The 15237-nt window shown below is 45.6% G+C and overlaps 1 protein-coding gene across 1 annotated transcript; it reads left to right on the top strand.

Annotated features, from left to right (window-relative positions):
• The first annotated feature begins 866 nt into the window (after positions 1-866).
• UBE2B (ubiquitin conjugating enzyme E2 B) lies at positions 867-13981 on the top strand. Its single transcript, XM_065409252.1, has 6 exons — positions 867-1060; positions 7699-7779; positions 8620-8645; positions 10170-10259; positions 12139-12227; positions 13411-13981. Exons 1-6 carry the CDS (start codon positions 1017-1019, stop codon positions 13537-13539), a joined length of 459 nt encoding a protein of 152 aa, XP_065265324.1. The 5' UTR covers positions 867-1016; the 3' UTR covers positions 13540-13981.
• The last annotated feature ends 1256 nt before the right edge of the window (positions 13982-15237 follow it).

A 15237-nucleotide genomic window follows, 5' to 3' on the forward strand; every position in this document is an offset into this window, starting at 1 on the left:
TATGCTGGGGCGATGTTGCTATACCAGTATAGTCACTGTAGTGTAGGCATGGCTTCAGTAGCATCTGCTTCTTGAGGACTGTGCTGGAAGCAGCATTAACTATGCCCTGTGCCTGATAGCCCCTATGGGGGCTGGTTTACACATGAAACGAAAGGCCTTTTGGGATAAGATGGGGTGTGAATTTAAAGCAGCATAGCTACTCCCAAATAGCTCCACATGGGTGGATGTTCTTATTTTGGAATAAAAATGTCATCCTCTGGTTGAACTCAATGCACTTCCAAAGCAGAAAAGGCAGGGGGAGGGAGCTGCAGCCCACTTTGCCCTCTGCTCACCCTATGGAGCTGTGAAGGCTTAAGCTGGCATGCCCATCTGCCCACCTGGCAGGTGAGGCTAGGCAGGAATTTGCCAAGGCCGCTGAGGATGTACCTAGGGCAGGGGCCTATTTCTCTGTGTGCAGTCCTGCTGGCACAATTTGTATAATGGAGGGGGGGGGGCTCTGAGAGTCATTGAACCAAACAGTAAACCCTGGAAACCACTTCAAGCCAGCAGTGCGGCAGCACCTCTAGTTCCACCAGCACCCGTGTTTGTGTGCATTATTCATACGTTTCTAAAGCGCAGGGAACCGGTTAGACACTGAGTTGTGCCTTCAGAGCGTTCTCCTGCCTCCAGGGCACCCCCCTGGCAGCCGGGCTGGGCTCGCGAAGAGATCCGCTGACGGCGCACGCCCCTACTCCGGGCCGCGGCAGGTTCTGAGGCTAGAACGTCGGCGGCTTGCCTCCCCCCGCGGCCGGCGCCGTGGTACGTTCGGAGGGCGGACACGCGCACACACTCTCCCCACCAGAAGTAGTGGTACGGTCGCAGAGGGGGCCTGTGACTTTCCCTCCCCCAGGCGGAGGGAGACGCCATTGCAGGGTTGTTTGTGCCGCCGTCACTGCTGCAGGCTGGGGAGGGAGACCGCCGCGCTGTGAGCGGTGCTGAGGCTCCTGGGGACAGGGACTCTTTTCCCAGAGAGGATCATGTCCACTCCGGCCAGGCGGAGGCTCATGAGGGACTTCAAGAGGTGAGCGTCTCGCCTTGGCCGGCTCCCCAGCCCTCCCCGGGGGGTGCGTGCCGGGGTCGTGCCCTCCCGAGGGAGCACAGGGGCTCCCCTCATGCCCCCCCAGTGGGTCTCCCTGGCGTCCCGCCATGCCCTGCGTGTAGCAGGCCCCTCCTGGCCCAGGCAGGAGCCTCCTCGCGGGGCTGAACTGTCCTGCCTCCCCCCGGGCGCTGCTCCGAGCTCCTGGGGCTGCGTTGCGTGCGGTGGGGAGAGGGGTAGTAGGAGCCCCCTGGCACCCCCACCACAGGGCCGTGTACCTGTGGGGCTCGGCGGGCTACCTGGCAGCTAGCCCCTTGTTGCTGCGGGGTGGGAGCAGCTGTGGGCGCTCCCTGGCTTGGGGGCGGGGTGGCAGCGCAGGGGGTTCCCCTGTCCTATTCCGCCCCGCTGCTGGGCTGGGGTCGGCGCTGTGAGCTGGGTGAGTCAGGCCTAGGGAGCGGCCCCGAGGCTGGCGCACAGGAGCTGCCAAAACAAATCCACAAGGCCTCGGGGCCTGGCGGGCTGTGCGGGCGTTGCCCAGGTGTAAAGCAGGGGGCAGGCAGACCCGTCAGGTGTCTCGGGTATCTGCTTCCGGATCATGGTCTGGAGTCCAGGAGTGACACTTGGCTCTTGTACAGCCCTCTCCAGCCACTGAGCTCAAAGGACAGGTAGGTATTGCTGTCTGTGTCGTACTTGGGGAAACTGAGGCCCGGAGAGGTGAAGTGACTTGCCCAAAGTCAGTAACAGAGCTAGGAATAGAATCCAGTCTGCTGACTCCCACAGTCTAGAGCCCTATTCACTGGACTACACTGAATCCCTACATTCTCCAGTGTATCAAGTATGTGCACCAGTATAGGGCTTCTCCATGTTTAGGATTTAATCTGCTTTATTTATCTTTGTCCCCTTTCCCCTCCCCCATGCTGGACTGTTCTTTGAAAGGGAGACTTAATAATACAGAAACAATCTTTTCACTTTCTGGATTGTCTGTTCTCAAGGAATGCAAAAATCTCTCTTAATGCTGGTAAGAGGGCAAAATGCTGGTTTGTCAAAGCTCTGTTACTGGGGTCAGGACTACCGGACCAGCAGTCTTTTCCTCCTGTACTCTTTGGGGCAGGGATGCTGAGCCAGTTTGGGTCTATATGGTAAATGCTGTTCCTACACACACACACACACACACACACACACACACACCTTGATAAGAAAGTTAAAATATCCTGCCCTACTAAAGGGATTAGTTGAATCTCTGCCTCTGTAGAAAGGAGGCTGCTTTTGTTTTTGTTTAGGGTTACTTCCTCCAAAGTTCTCTACTTCTTAATGTATGCTGACATCTGGAGGCATCTATGGATAAAAGTTGGTGCTTATGTCTTTAAAACAGTGGCCACTCTCCTTTCTCTGTCAACAGCTTGCATGAGAAATGTCCAAAGAGCCTTTCATTATACATCTCTACCCCGATAGAACGCTGTCCTCGGGAGCCAAAAAATCTTACCGCGTTATAGGTGAAACCGCGTTATATCGAACTTGCTTTGATCTGCCAGCGTGCGCAGCCCCGCCCCCCCGGAGCGCTGCTTTACCGCGTTATATCCGAATTCGTTTTATATCGGGGTAGAGGTGTAATGCCTGTGGTTCTGTTAGGAAACCTGTATTATTCCTAAAAGCCACTGTTTATAGACCAAACACTTAGTTATAACATTTAAAGCAGTACATTCTGATTATATCAGTGATTCCATGATGCAATAACCTTCTAATTTAAGGGAACTGGCTGTATGATGTCAAACTTTGCTTCAGGCTGGAACTTGACAGAGGAGGAAATATTGAGCCTGTAAATATTTATGCAGGTTTCAAATATACTCTCATTATTCAAAGACTTAAGATCTTTTTTTTTTTTTTTTTTTTTTTAAACACCTCTGGAGATCACACATCAACATTCTCTAGTTGGTTTTTGTAACTTTTTTGTGAGCCTAGAAGTGAAATGCTTAGTCAATAAAGCTAACATTTTCAGAGTTTCCCTCATTTTTTGGGCCTCCGTTTTTGGGTACCTGTCTTGAGGTACTTTGCTTGGTCTTCCACCCTCCTTGCCCCCATCCTCCCAGTGCTGAAGATAGACAACGCCAGCTGAAGTGAATAAAAGCATCAGGTTGTTGGCACCTCTGGCTTGTCTCAAGATGGGCACCCAGATGGGCACATAGAACTACTAAACACTTCTGGATTCATGTATATGCTATTCTGGTTGATAGTTTGTCACACATTGTTTAAAAATGTTTGTAAACAAGGACCTTTTTCTATACATTAGCGAAAAAAGTACGGTAGTTATATTCAGTTTAAAAATGGTAAGTGCTGAACTACAGACACTCTGGAACAACTGTTCCAGTTTGTCATTTAATTACATGTGTTATGTACAACATCTATTATGCATGTAGAAAAGCCTTTTATAAGCTAATTGTTATGGGCTTTAAATTGTATGCTTTGTTTCAACATGATCTGTTGAATTAACGTGGCTGATAAATTATTGGAAATGAGTCAACTTTAATAGTATTCCTTTTTAGGTATAATTGTATTTGCAGGTACCACAGTATTACATCCGTAAACCATGGTCATATGTGTATGATATGCATTTGTAGCTTCACATAGCCTTGTAATACAATATTAAAAGCCTGATTTGAACCTACAAAGCTAGGAACCTCCGAGTTGAGCTTTAGACGCTACTTAACTCACCCATTGCATCTGGATATTGCGTTATTTGAGCATAACATTTTTTAGTTCCCGTTAAACGAAAATAGGATATTAAATCTTTTTGCTTGTAGTGGGTCACATAGAGGGTAAAAATTAAAGTAATTATGATACCCATGAAAAGGAATAGCTGTTGGAAGCAGTGATTTTTTTTATTTTATTTTATTTTGTTAAAATTGGAGGTGAAGTGGAGATTTTACATATGAGGGGAAAGTACATCTAAATCAGGCCTGCACAACATGCGGCCCGCGGGGGCTCACTGTGCGGCCCGCGGGGGCTCACTCTCAAGCCTGGGAGGAAGGGGGAGCAGCGGCGCGCGAATCAGCTGTTTCGCGCGCCGCGACCGCTCGGGGTCTCCCCGTCCCTCCCAGGCTCTCAAACCCGGGAGGGAGGGAGAGATCCCGAGCGGCCGCGGCGCGCGAAACACCTGTTTCGCGCGCCGCTACTCCCCCTCCCTCAGAGCCTGGGAGGGAGGGGGAGAAGCTGCGCCCGCGCCGCGGCCACTCGGAGTCTCCCCCTCCCTCCCAGGCTCTCAAACCCGGGAGGGAGGGGGGGAGAGATCCCGAGCGGCCGCGGCATGCGAAACCGGCCCCCCTGCCCCAAGCGGGACACGGGCAGGGAGCCCTCGCGCGCCGCCACGCCTCCCCCCCCCCCCCCCCGCCCCAAGCGGGACACGGGCAGGGAGCCCTCGCGCGCCGCCGCGCCTCCCCCCCCCCGCCCCAAGCGGGACACGGGCAGGGAGCCCTCGCGCGCCGCCGCGCCTCCCCCCCCCGCCCCAAGCGGGACACGGGCAGGGAGCCCTCGCGCGCCGCCGCGCCTCCCCCCCCCCGCCCCAAGCGGGACACGGGCAGGGAGCCCTCGCGCGCTGCCGCCCCCCCCCCCGCCCCAAGCGGGACACGGGGATGGAGCCCTCGTGCACTGCCGCGCCTCCACCTCCCGCCCCAAGCGGGACACAGAGCCCGCGCACGGCGCCGCCGCACCCCCCAGGCCTCAAGCAGGACACGGAGCCCTCGCGCGCCGCTGCCCCTCCCCACTGCCCCAAGCGGGACACGGGCACGGTGCCCTCGCCCCCCCCCCAGCAGGGACATGGGGCTCAGCCACCGCCCCCGTCCTGAGCGCTTCCCCCCCCCCCCCCCGGGACCCCTGCCCCATCCACCCCCTTCCCTGTCCCCTGACTGCCCTCCGCCGCCCCATCCAACTCCTCTCCTGATTCCCTATCCAACCACCCCTTCTCCCTGTCCCCTGACCACCCTTGGAACCCCTGCCCCTGACTGCCTCCCACCGCCCCATCCAACCTCTGCTCCTTCCTGACTGCCCCCCGGGAGCCTTGCCCCCATTCAATCCCCCTGTTCCCTGCCATCTGACTGCCCCGACCCCTATCCGCCCCCCCACCACCCCCCTGAACTCCCCTGCCCTCTATCCAACACCCCCTCCCTGCTCCCTTACCGCGCTGCCTGGAGGTGGCTGGCGGCGCTACAGCCACGCCGCTCGGCTGGAGCCGGGCCACACCGCCACCGTGCAGTGCCTGGAGCACCGGGTCAGGCTGAGCTTGCAGCCCCCCTGCTTCCCGCAAATCAGCTGTTTGCGCAGGAAGCCTGGGAGGGCTGAGAAGCAAGCGGCGGCTTCGCGCTCAGGCCCAGGGAGGCGGAGCAGAGGTGAGCTGGGGCGGGGAGCGGTTCCCCTCCACGCCCCTCCCCCCGGGTTACCTGCTGTGGCGCGGGTGGCTCCCCCCACCCCAGCTCACCTCCGCTCCGTCTCCGCCTCCCTGGGCTTGAGCGCGAAGCCACCGCTTGCTTCTCTGCCCTCCCAGGCTTCCCGCGCGAACAGCTGATTCGCGGGAAGCGGGGGGGGGGGGGATGGGGAGAAGCGGGGCAGAGTGTTCAGAGGCGGAGGCGGAGCGGAGGTGAGCTGGGGCCGGGGAGCGGGGCGGAGAGCTGAAGCACCCATGGGGTCGGCTCCTAAGGCGCCACTTTTGGATAATGTGCTCCGGGGGAGCAGCCGCTCCCTCTGCTCCCCCCCAGCTACGGTCCTGGTCACTTCAACTTACCGGTTGTTAAATTTAGAAGCCCTTTTAGAACCGGTTGTCCCGCGCAGGACAACTGGTTCTAAAAGGGCTTCTAAATTTAACAACTGGTTCCCGCGAACCGGTGCGAACCGGCTCCCGCTCACCACTGGAGACTCCCCTTGCCGCTCTCACCCTAGGAGACAGAGACCTCCCAGCAGGGCTGGTGAGTGCGGCCAGGGAAGGGGGAAGGGTGTGGTGGAGTGAGTGTCTGGGAGATGTGCGGGGGGTGCTGGGCTGTGAGGGTGTGGAGGGCGCTGGGCAGTGGGGGAGGTTTGTGTGTTTTGGGGTGCTAGGCAGTGGGGGCCTGTTGGGGGGTGCTGGGCAGTGAGGGAGATCTGTGTGTGTCAGGGCACTGGGGGGTCTGTGTGGGGCATTGTTTAGTTGTGGTGGTGGGGCTGTAGGGAAGGGCACTGGGAGGGAGGGAGGAGAAATCTGTGTGTATTGGGAAACTAGCGAGTGGGGGGAACCCGCGGGGCCGGGAGGTTTCGGCCCTCAGCTGTTTTCTTTGGAGTAATATGGCCCTCGCCGCTTTACGAGTTGTGCAGGCCTGATCTAAATAAATACATTAAAACATGGAATGGAATCTATCCGACATGTAATCTATCCATTTTATGCCTGCAAACTGAGATCACATATCTTTAAAATGTCAGAGTCTTGTCTTAAGTGAGTGGGGAATATTTTTTGTTTGTTTTTTGTTTCCTGTTTCTTTTAGGGTGACATAGCAGCCAGGACCATTCAGCTTATCTGTGCGGCTATGAACTCTGATTACTGTTTGAATGTAACTTTGTACAGTGACCAACAAGGTGGTGATGAGAAAGGGATTTGACAGATTACATACCTGAATACTGATTTTTTTTTCTTCCCTTTGAATAAAATTACAGAGAAATATTAATTTAATTACAGCTTTTAGTTTTGCTTGTAGAAAAGGAATGTGAATGCTATAAATACCATATTGTTCCTAGCTCTTAAATATCTCTGGACTCTGTTCAAACAAGTTAAGCTTCCAGTTCAGGCCACACCACAAATTCTCTGTAGTTAAAGACCTTCCCACAGTGCAGTGTGTGAAACTTTGTCCTGATTTAAATGCCAAAGCTATCTCTGAAGTGCACATTCCTTCTCTTCCTGGCCAAAGTGGTAGGTAGCTCATGCTGTTGACATTTAACTTGTCTGAACTAAGCATGCTGAGAGAACAGGTTACTAGCCAAAATAGGCCTGTGTGGCCTGGCTAAATTTGGTCCATATAGTATTAAAAACATAAGAAAAACCTGATCTGTGTTCCCTTCTACTAGTTTCCAATGTGTGCATCACACAAATATAATTGGTTGGTTTCCACAATAGTTACAGTTTAGATGTGTCAATTTGTGGTTATACATCATTTTCTCTTCACTGCTGTAGCCAGCGGGTGTCGTTCTGAATGCTTATTTCATCATTTGCTATGTGGTGTTTTAAACCAGATGTACAAGGTGTTTCATAACTGCTCTTGTATTTGATGCTGTGTTCCATGCATGAGGAAACATATGCTTCACTTATTTAGTGCTGATCTGTCTTTATATATTGACAAAATATTTGAAGAGAAAATCCTGATCTGCATCCCTTGGTGGGCTTCTGTCTCTGGAATATTTAATGTGCATATGACACTGAAGTATGTAGTCTGTGTTCCAAACCACAGCCTGAATTCTCTAGTCCTGAAGGAGAAATGGGTACAAACTCTGGATATGCTTACACGTTTCTGTCTGAGTATTATCCTGTTTTGCTTGTGTTTTTGTGTGTGTGTGTGTGTAATATATATATTTAACATGTATATCTTTTCATATTCTATTTTTTTAATTGTTAGATTGCAAGAAGACCCTCCTGTGGGTGTCAGTGGTGCACCATCTGAGAATAACATTATGCAATGGAATGCAGTTATATTTGGGTAAGAGAAGACTTTTGCTCACTGTAGAGAAGATAATACTAAATGGTTAAATATAAGTTAGATAATGGCTGATTCTGTGAAAACGCTTGAGACTATGTGCATGTACGAAGTCAAAATGCTGAGTTTGAGACAAACTGGCAAAAATTAGTAAGTATGTTTTGATGAGGAAATAGGTTTCTTTGGTCTATAGCCTTGAATACCGAGGCGTAGTAGAGCACACAAGGAAAGCAGCTACATTTTTGTCCTGCTGTAGCCTTATAATGTCCATTTTCTTGTCTTTTTTTAAAATTTTGTATCAATTCATAGTGAAAGCAAGGAGATTGTTATGTTGAAGATTGGGTAGGAAAACAAGAAAAGGCAGGGTTCCCCCTGAGAAGCACATAAGAATTCCATGCCCTTTGCAGACAAATTTAGATGTGTTAGCAGTGACCAGACTGGTTTACAATACAATTCAGTGGGCAGAACTTGTCTAGTTACATTAGGTATCTCACGGATTGGGAACCAATTCAGTCTTTTATCATAAATCTTAGTACTTTGCTAGTGACCTTATTGCAGTTTTAGTGGAATCTGAATCTGCCCATTGATTCTGGTCATCCCCATTTTATGAAATACAGTTATTGTCCTGGATCAATTGTAAGAAATCCAATTTCTGGATTAAAAACGAAGTTACCAGTTTAATAGGAGAGTACTTTGCATATCCTGGGAAATATCAAGGAGTTACATCTTAATTATTTACTCCCCCCACCCCACCCGCTATTTCTAATTTGAAGGGGATGGGGGAGGTGTGGGTGCCTGTGTAAAAATAGATAATATATTTATATTTATATTTTTTATTTCTAGGCCAGAAGGTACCCCTTTTGAGGATGGTAGGTAGCTAATTTTTTTATTCCCTTCTTCTTTCATAAATGGTCCCAGCATTGCTTTTAAGAAGGATTTTTATATTTTGTATATATAAAATGTTGTATGCTGGGGTTTTTTTTAAGCCACAATACACACAGAACTTAATTTTGAACTAGAAAAAGCAAGCCAACAAACAATGTGAGTTGGTAAGGGCTTGCTGTCTAACAGAGACTACTGTATTTTGACCAAAACTCGTGCCAGTGCATTGTCTTGTCTCTGCAGTGGTTGATGAGTAACTGTAAACCTGTGAAGCAGTGGCCATATCTAGAAGTGTTTATATACAGGGAGAGTGGAATGTTCCAGTAGGAGATGCTGAAGGCTAATACCATCAGACTGTTTCATATGTCTTATGCCTAATCACAAGGATTTTCACAGTCTCTGGTTACGTATGGCTTTGTCTTTAGCACATGATACAACACAAAGGTGAATCAGATTTCATTAAGAGCAAGAGGAAATAATCTTGACGTGATCTCTGTATAAAATTGTTTTAATGAAAAAGATCAATTGTAAACAAACACGAAAGAACTGTATAAGTGTAATATCTACTGTATATGCAGAAAGGGGGGGTGGTTTCAGTTCTGCAAGGAATGGTCATTAAGAAGGGGGCTTTCTAGTTTTCTTGCAAGTCAGAAAATAGCTTACTGGGTGGGTGGGTGGGTGGAGGGGGGAAGGGAGAGGTTGGGTGGAAGTGGATGGAAATTGGTTGAAATTAGTGATAAGTGGCATACATATTCACTGGTCCTTAATAAATATTTTTCAGTAAATCAGTCTCAAGTTTTAAAGGTTGAAGCCATTTCTTATAAAAATCCATCTTTTCATGTACTGGGCTCAGCCATAGTCCATTTTTAGGTCAAACTCCCATAGATTTCAATGACTAAGCACTGGAAGGTCAGGTCTACTGAAGAGACACTAAAATAGCTAGTGGGTGATGATAGTCATTATTTTTAAATTGTTGATTAATGGTGTCAACAGAAATTCAGTAGTTCTCCTTTAAAAAAAGTTCTTCTTTAGAAGTGTTTCCAGGCAGGAAAACTTACCTTCTGATTCACTGAATCCCCAAAACTGTCAAAACAGGAACCATTTGGAAACTTTAGCTGAACAAAATGGCAGATTAGTGCGCTCTCTCTCTTTTTTTTTTTTTTTTTTTTAAACTATTGGTCATACAGTTGTCCAAAACTTCCTGTTATCCAAATGCAGTGTCACCTCCCTGGCATCTGGTATTAACCTAGAAAATCCTCCAGTGGTCTGAACTAAGTGTCAGTTACAATTTTTAGATAACTGAAGTTGTACGCTATTTAAATAGTTGCTTTTCTGTGTATTGAGTAGGCTCCTCTAAATTTTACAAAGATGCTGATGCTATTTTTGTTCATAGCAATACGTATTAGTTTTATTGGCATTTGAAATACAAATATCACGTTGTCAAGTGTTCACAAAGATGTTTTGATACAATTATAGTTACATGATGTTTTTGTGTTTGCTTTCTTGGACAGGTACTTTTAAACTAATAATAGAATTTTCAGAAGAATATCCAAATAAGCCTCCAACTGTTAGGTTTTTATCAAAAATGTTTCATCCGAATGGTGAGTATTCATACTTATTTTGCCAAAACAAATATAGAATAGGATAGTGTGATATCACAGCCTGAAGCTCAGCAATGTTTAACATTTTTTTTCAAAGTAGATATACAGTATATCAGATGTTCAGTAAAAATCCTGATGCCAGGAAAGTTTTAGTTAGAAGAAGCTACTTCTGCATTCTGTAATCATTGTGTAGTCTTGTTAGCTAATGCAAATATTAGCCAGTGAGGAAATGAAATATCTTGGAAGACTATTGATATCCTACTCTCTTATAACCAATGTAGGTTTCTGAGAACTTTCCATTTTAGCAAGATGCTTTATTTCTGGGTCTCTTGTCTCCTGCTCTCACTAAAATCAAACACTTAATTTTTTTCCCTCTTTTTTTTTTTTTTTCTTCTGCTCCTTCTTTTTTAGGAAGGTCTTTTGTATAATCCTTTTTACTTCCTTGTTCCACTGCAACTACCTGTCTTGAATAGTGGCAATCTTCTATTTGGCAGAGGAGACCTTGGTGGTTTTTTTTCTTTTCTTATTTTAAACAAAGCTTATCAAAGCTGCTCCTTCAGCCTGCTAGAATGATGATATAATTACTCTCTTACAAACTGAATGAACTACTTCTGAAGTATTGCTGGCCTAAGCAGCAAGGGACTGAATTCAGACCCTGGTACCTGTCACTAGCTACCTGAGGCTGTCTACATGAATAACTTAGCTGGAGTCAATGTAGCTTAGGTCAACTTACTGCGGTGTCTACACTGTGCTGGGTTGACAGGATACACTCTCCCGTTGATTTACCTTACTCCTCTTGTTCCTAGTGGAGTACTGGGGTCGACTGGAGAGCACTCTGCCGTCGATTTAGCAAGTCTTCACTAGACCCGCTAAATCGACCCCCGGTACATTGATCGCCGGAGCATTGTGTGCATCTCTCCTTTGCTCTTTTTTTTTTTTTCTCTGTTCCCCTTTTTCATCAGGATTACTTGCTTTATGTATGCATATGTGTCACGATCCTGCACCAATTCAAGTTAGCAGGAATCTTAACTTCACTGGGAGCAGGATTGGGTCCTTAGTGCTTCTCTAGTCATGCTCCAGAGACACTTCACAAGACACTTGGTGTGAGGGGTAGATAAGCTGTATTTTTTCCCCTTCTCTAAGAAGCAGCAAAGGAGTGTAATTATACCTCTGCTGCTCTAGAATACTAGTGCTCCTGTTGGGCAAACACTGAGTGAAGATCACTGGCATCATATCAGTTTGATTCAGCACTGTGGCATATGTAGCACCGGGATGATTCTTCCATCACATGGGCCATGAGAAATGTAGGCATACCCTACCCAAATTCAAATCTGCCTACTCATTTCTTTCTCCCCACTGTGAAACATAAAGAATTCCAGTATCTCTTTTTTAGGTACTTCATATGGCCCTTATTATCATAGTATGAGTTCCTCACAATCTTTTATCATAATTATCCTCAACACCTCTGTGAGATAGGAAAATACTGTTATCTCTGGTTTACAGATAGTCTCTCTGTGACTCAGTTTCCTAAGTGACTTGCCCAAGATCATACAAATGGAGGAGGGAATTGAAGCCAGAGCTCCCACATTCCAGGCTAGAGCCCTAAGTCCTGGACCATCCTTCCTCTCCTCTTATGTTACATACTTTGTTTGCTTTCAGTATTTTCCCCTAAATACAAGGTATAAAACTGGTGTCAGATTCTTACAAAAATGCTCTCCTCAGAAGTACACTTTATTTCCCTTTATCATGCTTCCTAAAATGTTCAGTGAAACTGAATTGTCACATTCCAATATAAATAGTGCATCCATTCATGCAGTGTTTAATCACAACAAATTAAAAATGGCCAGAGTTTTAAATAATTTCTATGTTCTGTTTACAGTTTATGCGGATGGTAGCATATGTTTAGACATCCTTCAGAATCGCTGGAGTCCAACGTATGATGTTTCATCTATTTTAACTTCAATTCAGGTAATTTTTAGCAAGCTAAGTATATGATGATTACCCTCCTTCACAAAACCGATGACACTGTGAAATAAACAGACAGCATCAACACCAATGAAATGTACTGAAAAGTAATCAAGAGCTTTTAAGTTTATTTTAAAGACTAGTTAGTTGATGAACTATATATTCACTTTATTTCTAAGCAATAAAAATAATCCCATCAGGGAATGCTTATAGGAGGACATTTATTTGGATTCATTTTTCTGATCATTATTATTCCAGATGTGACAGTAATGTTTGTGTATTTAAGGCCAGGGTGTGTGTGAGAAATGTTAACTCTTTTATTTTGAAGCCTATGTTTCGTTATGCTTATGAAATCGTTAAAGAGCCAGTATTACTGGAAGCCAGCTACTTGGGCTGCATTAATTTAGGATGGAACTATTTCATATGTTAGGGCTACTTCTGGGGGAATTCTGCACCAAAAAATGAAAAACTATGCACACAATATTTCAAAATTCTGCAAAAATCTGCATATTTTATTTGTCAAAATAACGCAATGTAATCACTCCATTTTCAATTATTTTGGTAATTTATTTCAAAATACCTGTCAACAAATATGTCAACAATACACACAACAACAAAAGAGATTCCTCAGGAATAGATAGTTAAAGAAACCCTATGACAACCTAGTTCCAGTTGGGGGGTCTTGGAGGGGGATGTGTGGGGCCCCCAGAGATACCCGCACCCTCCTCCCCCCCAGAGGCGTGGCACCCCCTGACCTAGACATCCTCACCCCCAGAGCCTTTACTCCCCTCAGCTTCTTTACTGTTCCAGCTGGATATGTGGTGTGGTGCAGCCCTGCTCTTCCTCACTCTTTGCTAGACCTGGGTCTCCCAGGCCCTCTTCCATCCCAGGGAGAATGAGGAGGCTGGGTGCTAAACTTACTGTGAGCCGGCCTCTGCAGAGTCCAGCGGCCCCTAGTGGCAGTCAGCAACTCTGCAGCCCCAATTCTGTCGGGGGGGGGGAGACATGAAATTCTGCATTGTGGCACAGAATTCCCCCAGGAGTACAGGGCTTGAGCTAGTTGTAAAATCAACATCTTGTTGTTCCCCATGGTGTGTGGGTTTTTTTAAATGAAATTACTATCTAGAACATAATGGTCCAAGTATCTCATTATTATTTTTTTTTTTCTTTCCCCGTCCTCTCACAGTCTCTGCTTGATGAACCTAATCCAAACAGTCCTGCAAACAGTCAGGCAGCACAACTTTATCAGGAAAACAAACGTGAATATGAGAAAAGAGTTTCAGCTATTGTTGAGCAAAGCTGGAACGATTCATAATAGATGACTACTTTGTTAATCTTCCTCCTCATAATCATTGTGTACAATTTAACACTCAGTAGAAAGGCTACCAGAAATTTTAAGTGCCACAAGTTCTAAGGATTTGCATACAAACATGTTTGCAAAAAAATTAAGCCCTTCAGTTTAGAAACTTTAAAAGCTTGTGTATCTTGATTAATGTACTTTTTATTGCATGGTATGAACTAAGTTATTGCTACATAAATTTGTAATATATCCTGTTTGTATTTTTTTTCCAAGTGTATAATGTTGATGTGGAGTTTTCATGAAAGAATATACACATTTTGTAAATCTGTACTTTTTCAAATATTGAATGCCTTATTTTTGAATTCTTTAGATTTTTAAATTGGAGAAAAGCACTTAAAGTTTTTATATATAAATATTACATGTAAAACTGTTAAATACATAACCTCAGTGCAAGACATTCTTTTGTTACTTTCTTTTGTATCTCTTTCAAAGGGCTTAGTTTTAGTGTTGAATCTTTTTTTCTCTTGATAAATGCTAATATTATGCACTTTACAAATATGAGGAAACTTTGCTGTGATGTGTAACTCATTAATAGTCTTCAGTGGAGACATGTCTACCTACACTGGAGCTTAATTTGGTCCTGAAAGTCTTCTTGCTCATATGTGGTAGGGAAGTATCTGCCCCATTTTACAAATGGGGAAACTGAGGCATAGATAAGTGACTTGTCTAAAGTCACACTGCAAGTCAGTGGCACAGCTGCAAACAGAACCCATATCATCTGACTCTGTCCTGTGTTTTGGCCCGTAGGCCATCCTTTTTCTCACTAATACAAGCTTTATTAGTATCACTGTTACATACATGTATAAGATGCTTAATAGCTTGTCACATGCAGGGAAAGTATTAATGACTTAACAGGTCTTTCACATCTCATTTTAACACATATGAAATAGGTTTACTATAACTTGATCTCTGATCATCCAAAATTGCGTAATTCCTAAATAAGAGGTTTTGTGTATTACTGTACAAGTTGATACATAATAGGATATTCTTCTTATTATTATTATTATTATATTTACTCTTCCTTAAATTGTGAGTATGGGATTTTCTGAATTTTATCTAATTGAAAAGCATTACCTAAATCTATCATGTATCACATACTGTTACTGAGATGTATTGTTGATGTTTATTTTCTAATTGTAGCCAAACAGTTGGGTCTCTTACCCATTCCACCTAGAAAACAAACTCCTGCAAGACAGAATGATTTCAGAGAACTACATTTTAAATGTGATTGTAAAAGTGATATTGTCTAGTTCCATGGCTGTTTCTGAGACTTGAGATCAAATTTGTTTAGTTTACAATTAAAGTGAGGTGGGGTTTTTCTAACTGCCACTTTAATAACTTCTCCCTGCAATTGGAAAGTTAGGTTGGGTCCCTGTAATATCACATCATCTGTAATAAAGATTTTACAGGCCCTATTTTGTCCCCAGTGATACACGTACAATCTCTTAGACTTCAGATTCCATCTTCCATTACCTGTGTACAACCGTGCAATCTCTACGGGGGTTGTACAAGTATAAGGCATGACAGAAACTGCATTTCTATCTCAGTTAATAATTTTGCTGAGGATGTACAACCCAGCACAAACTTATTTTTATCATTAAACTAAGGACTTGTCTACACAGGGAAGTAAGTGCAAAGTAATCTAGGGTGTGA

This window comes from Emys orbicularis, chromosome 8, assembly GCF_028017835.1.
Source record: "Emys orbicularis isolate rEmyOrb1 chromosome 8, rEmyOrb1.hap1, whole genome shotgun sequence".
NCBI lineage: Eukaryota > Metazoa > Chordata > Testudines > Emydidae > Emys > Emys orbicularis.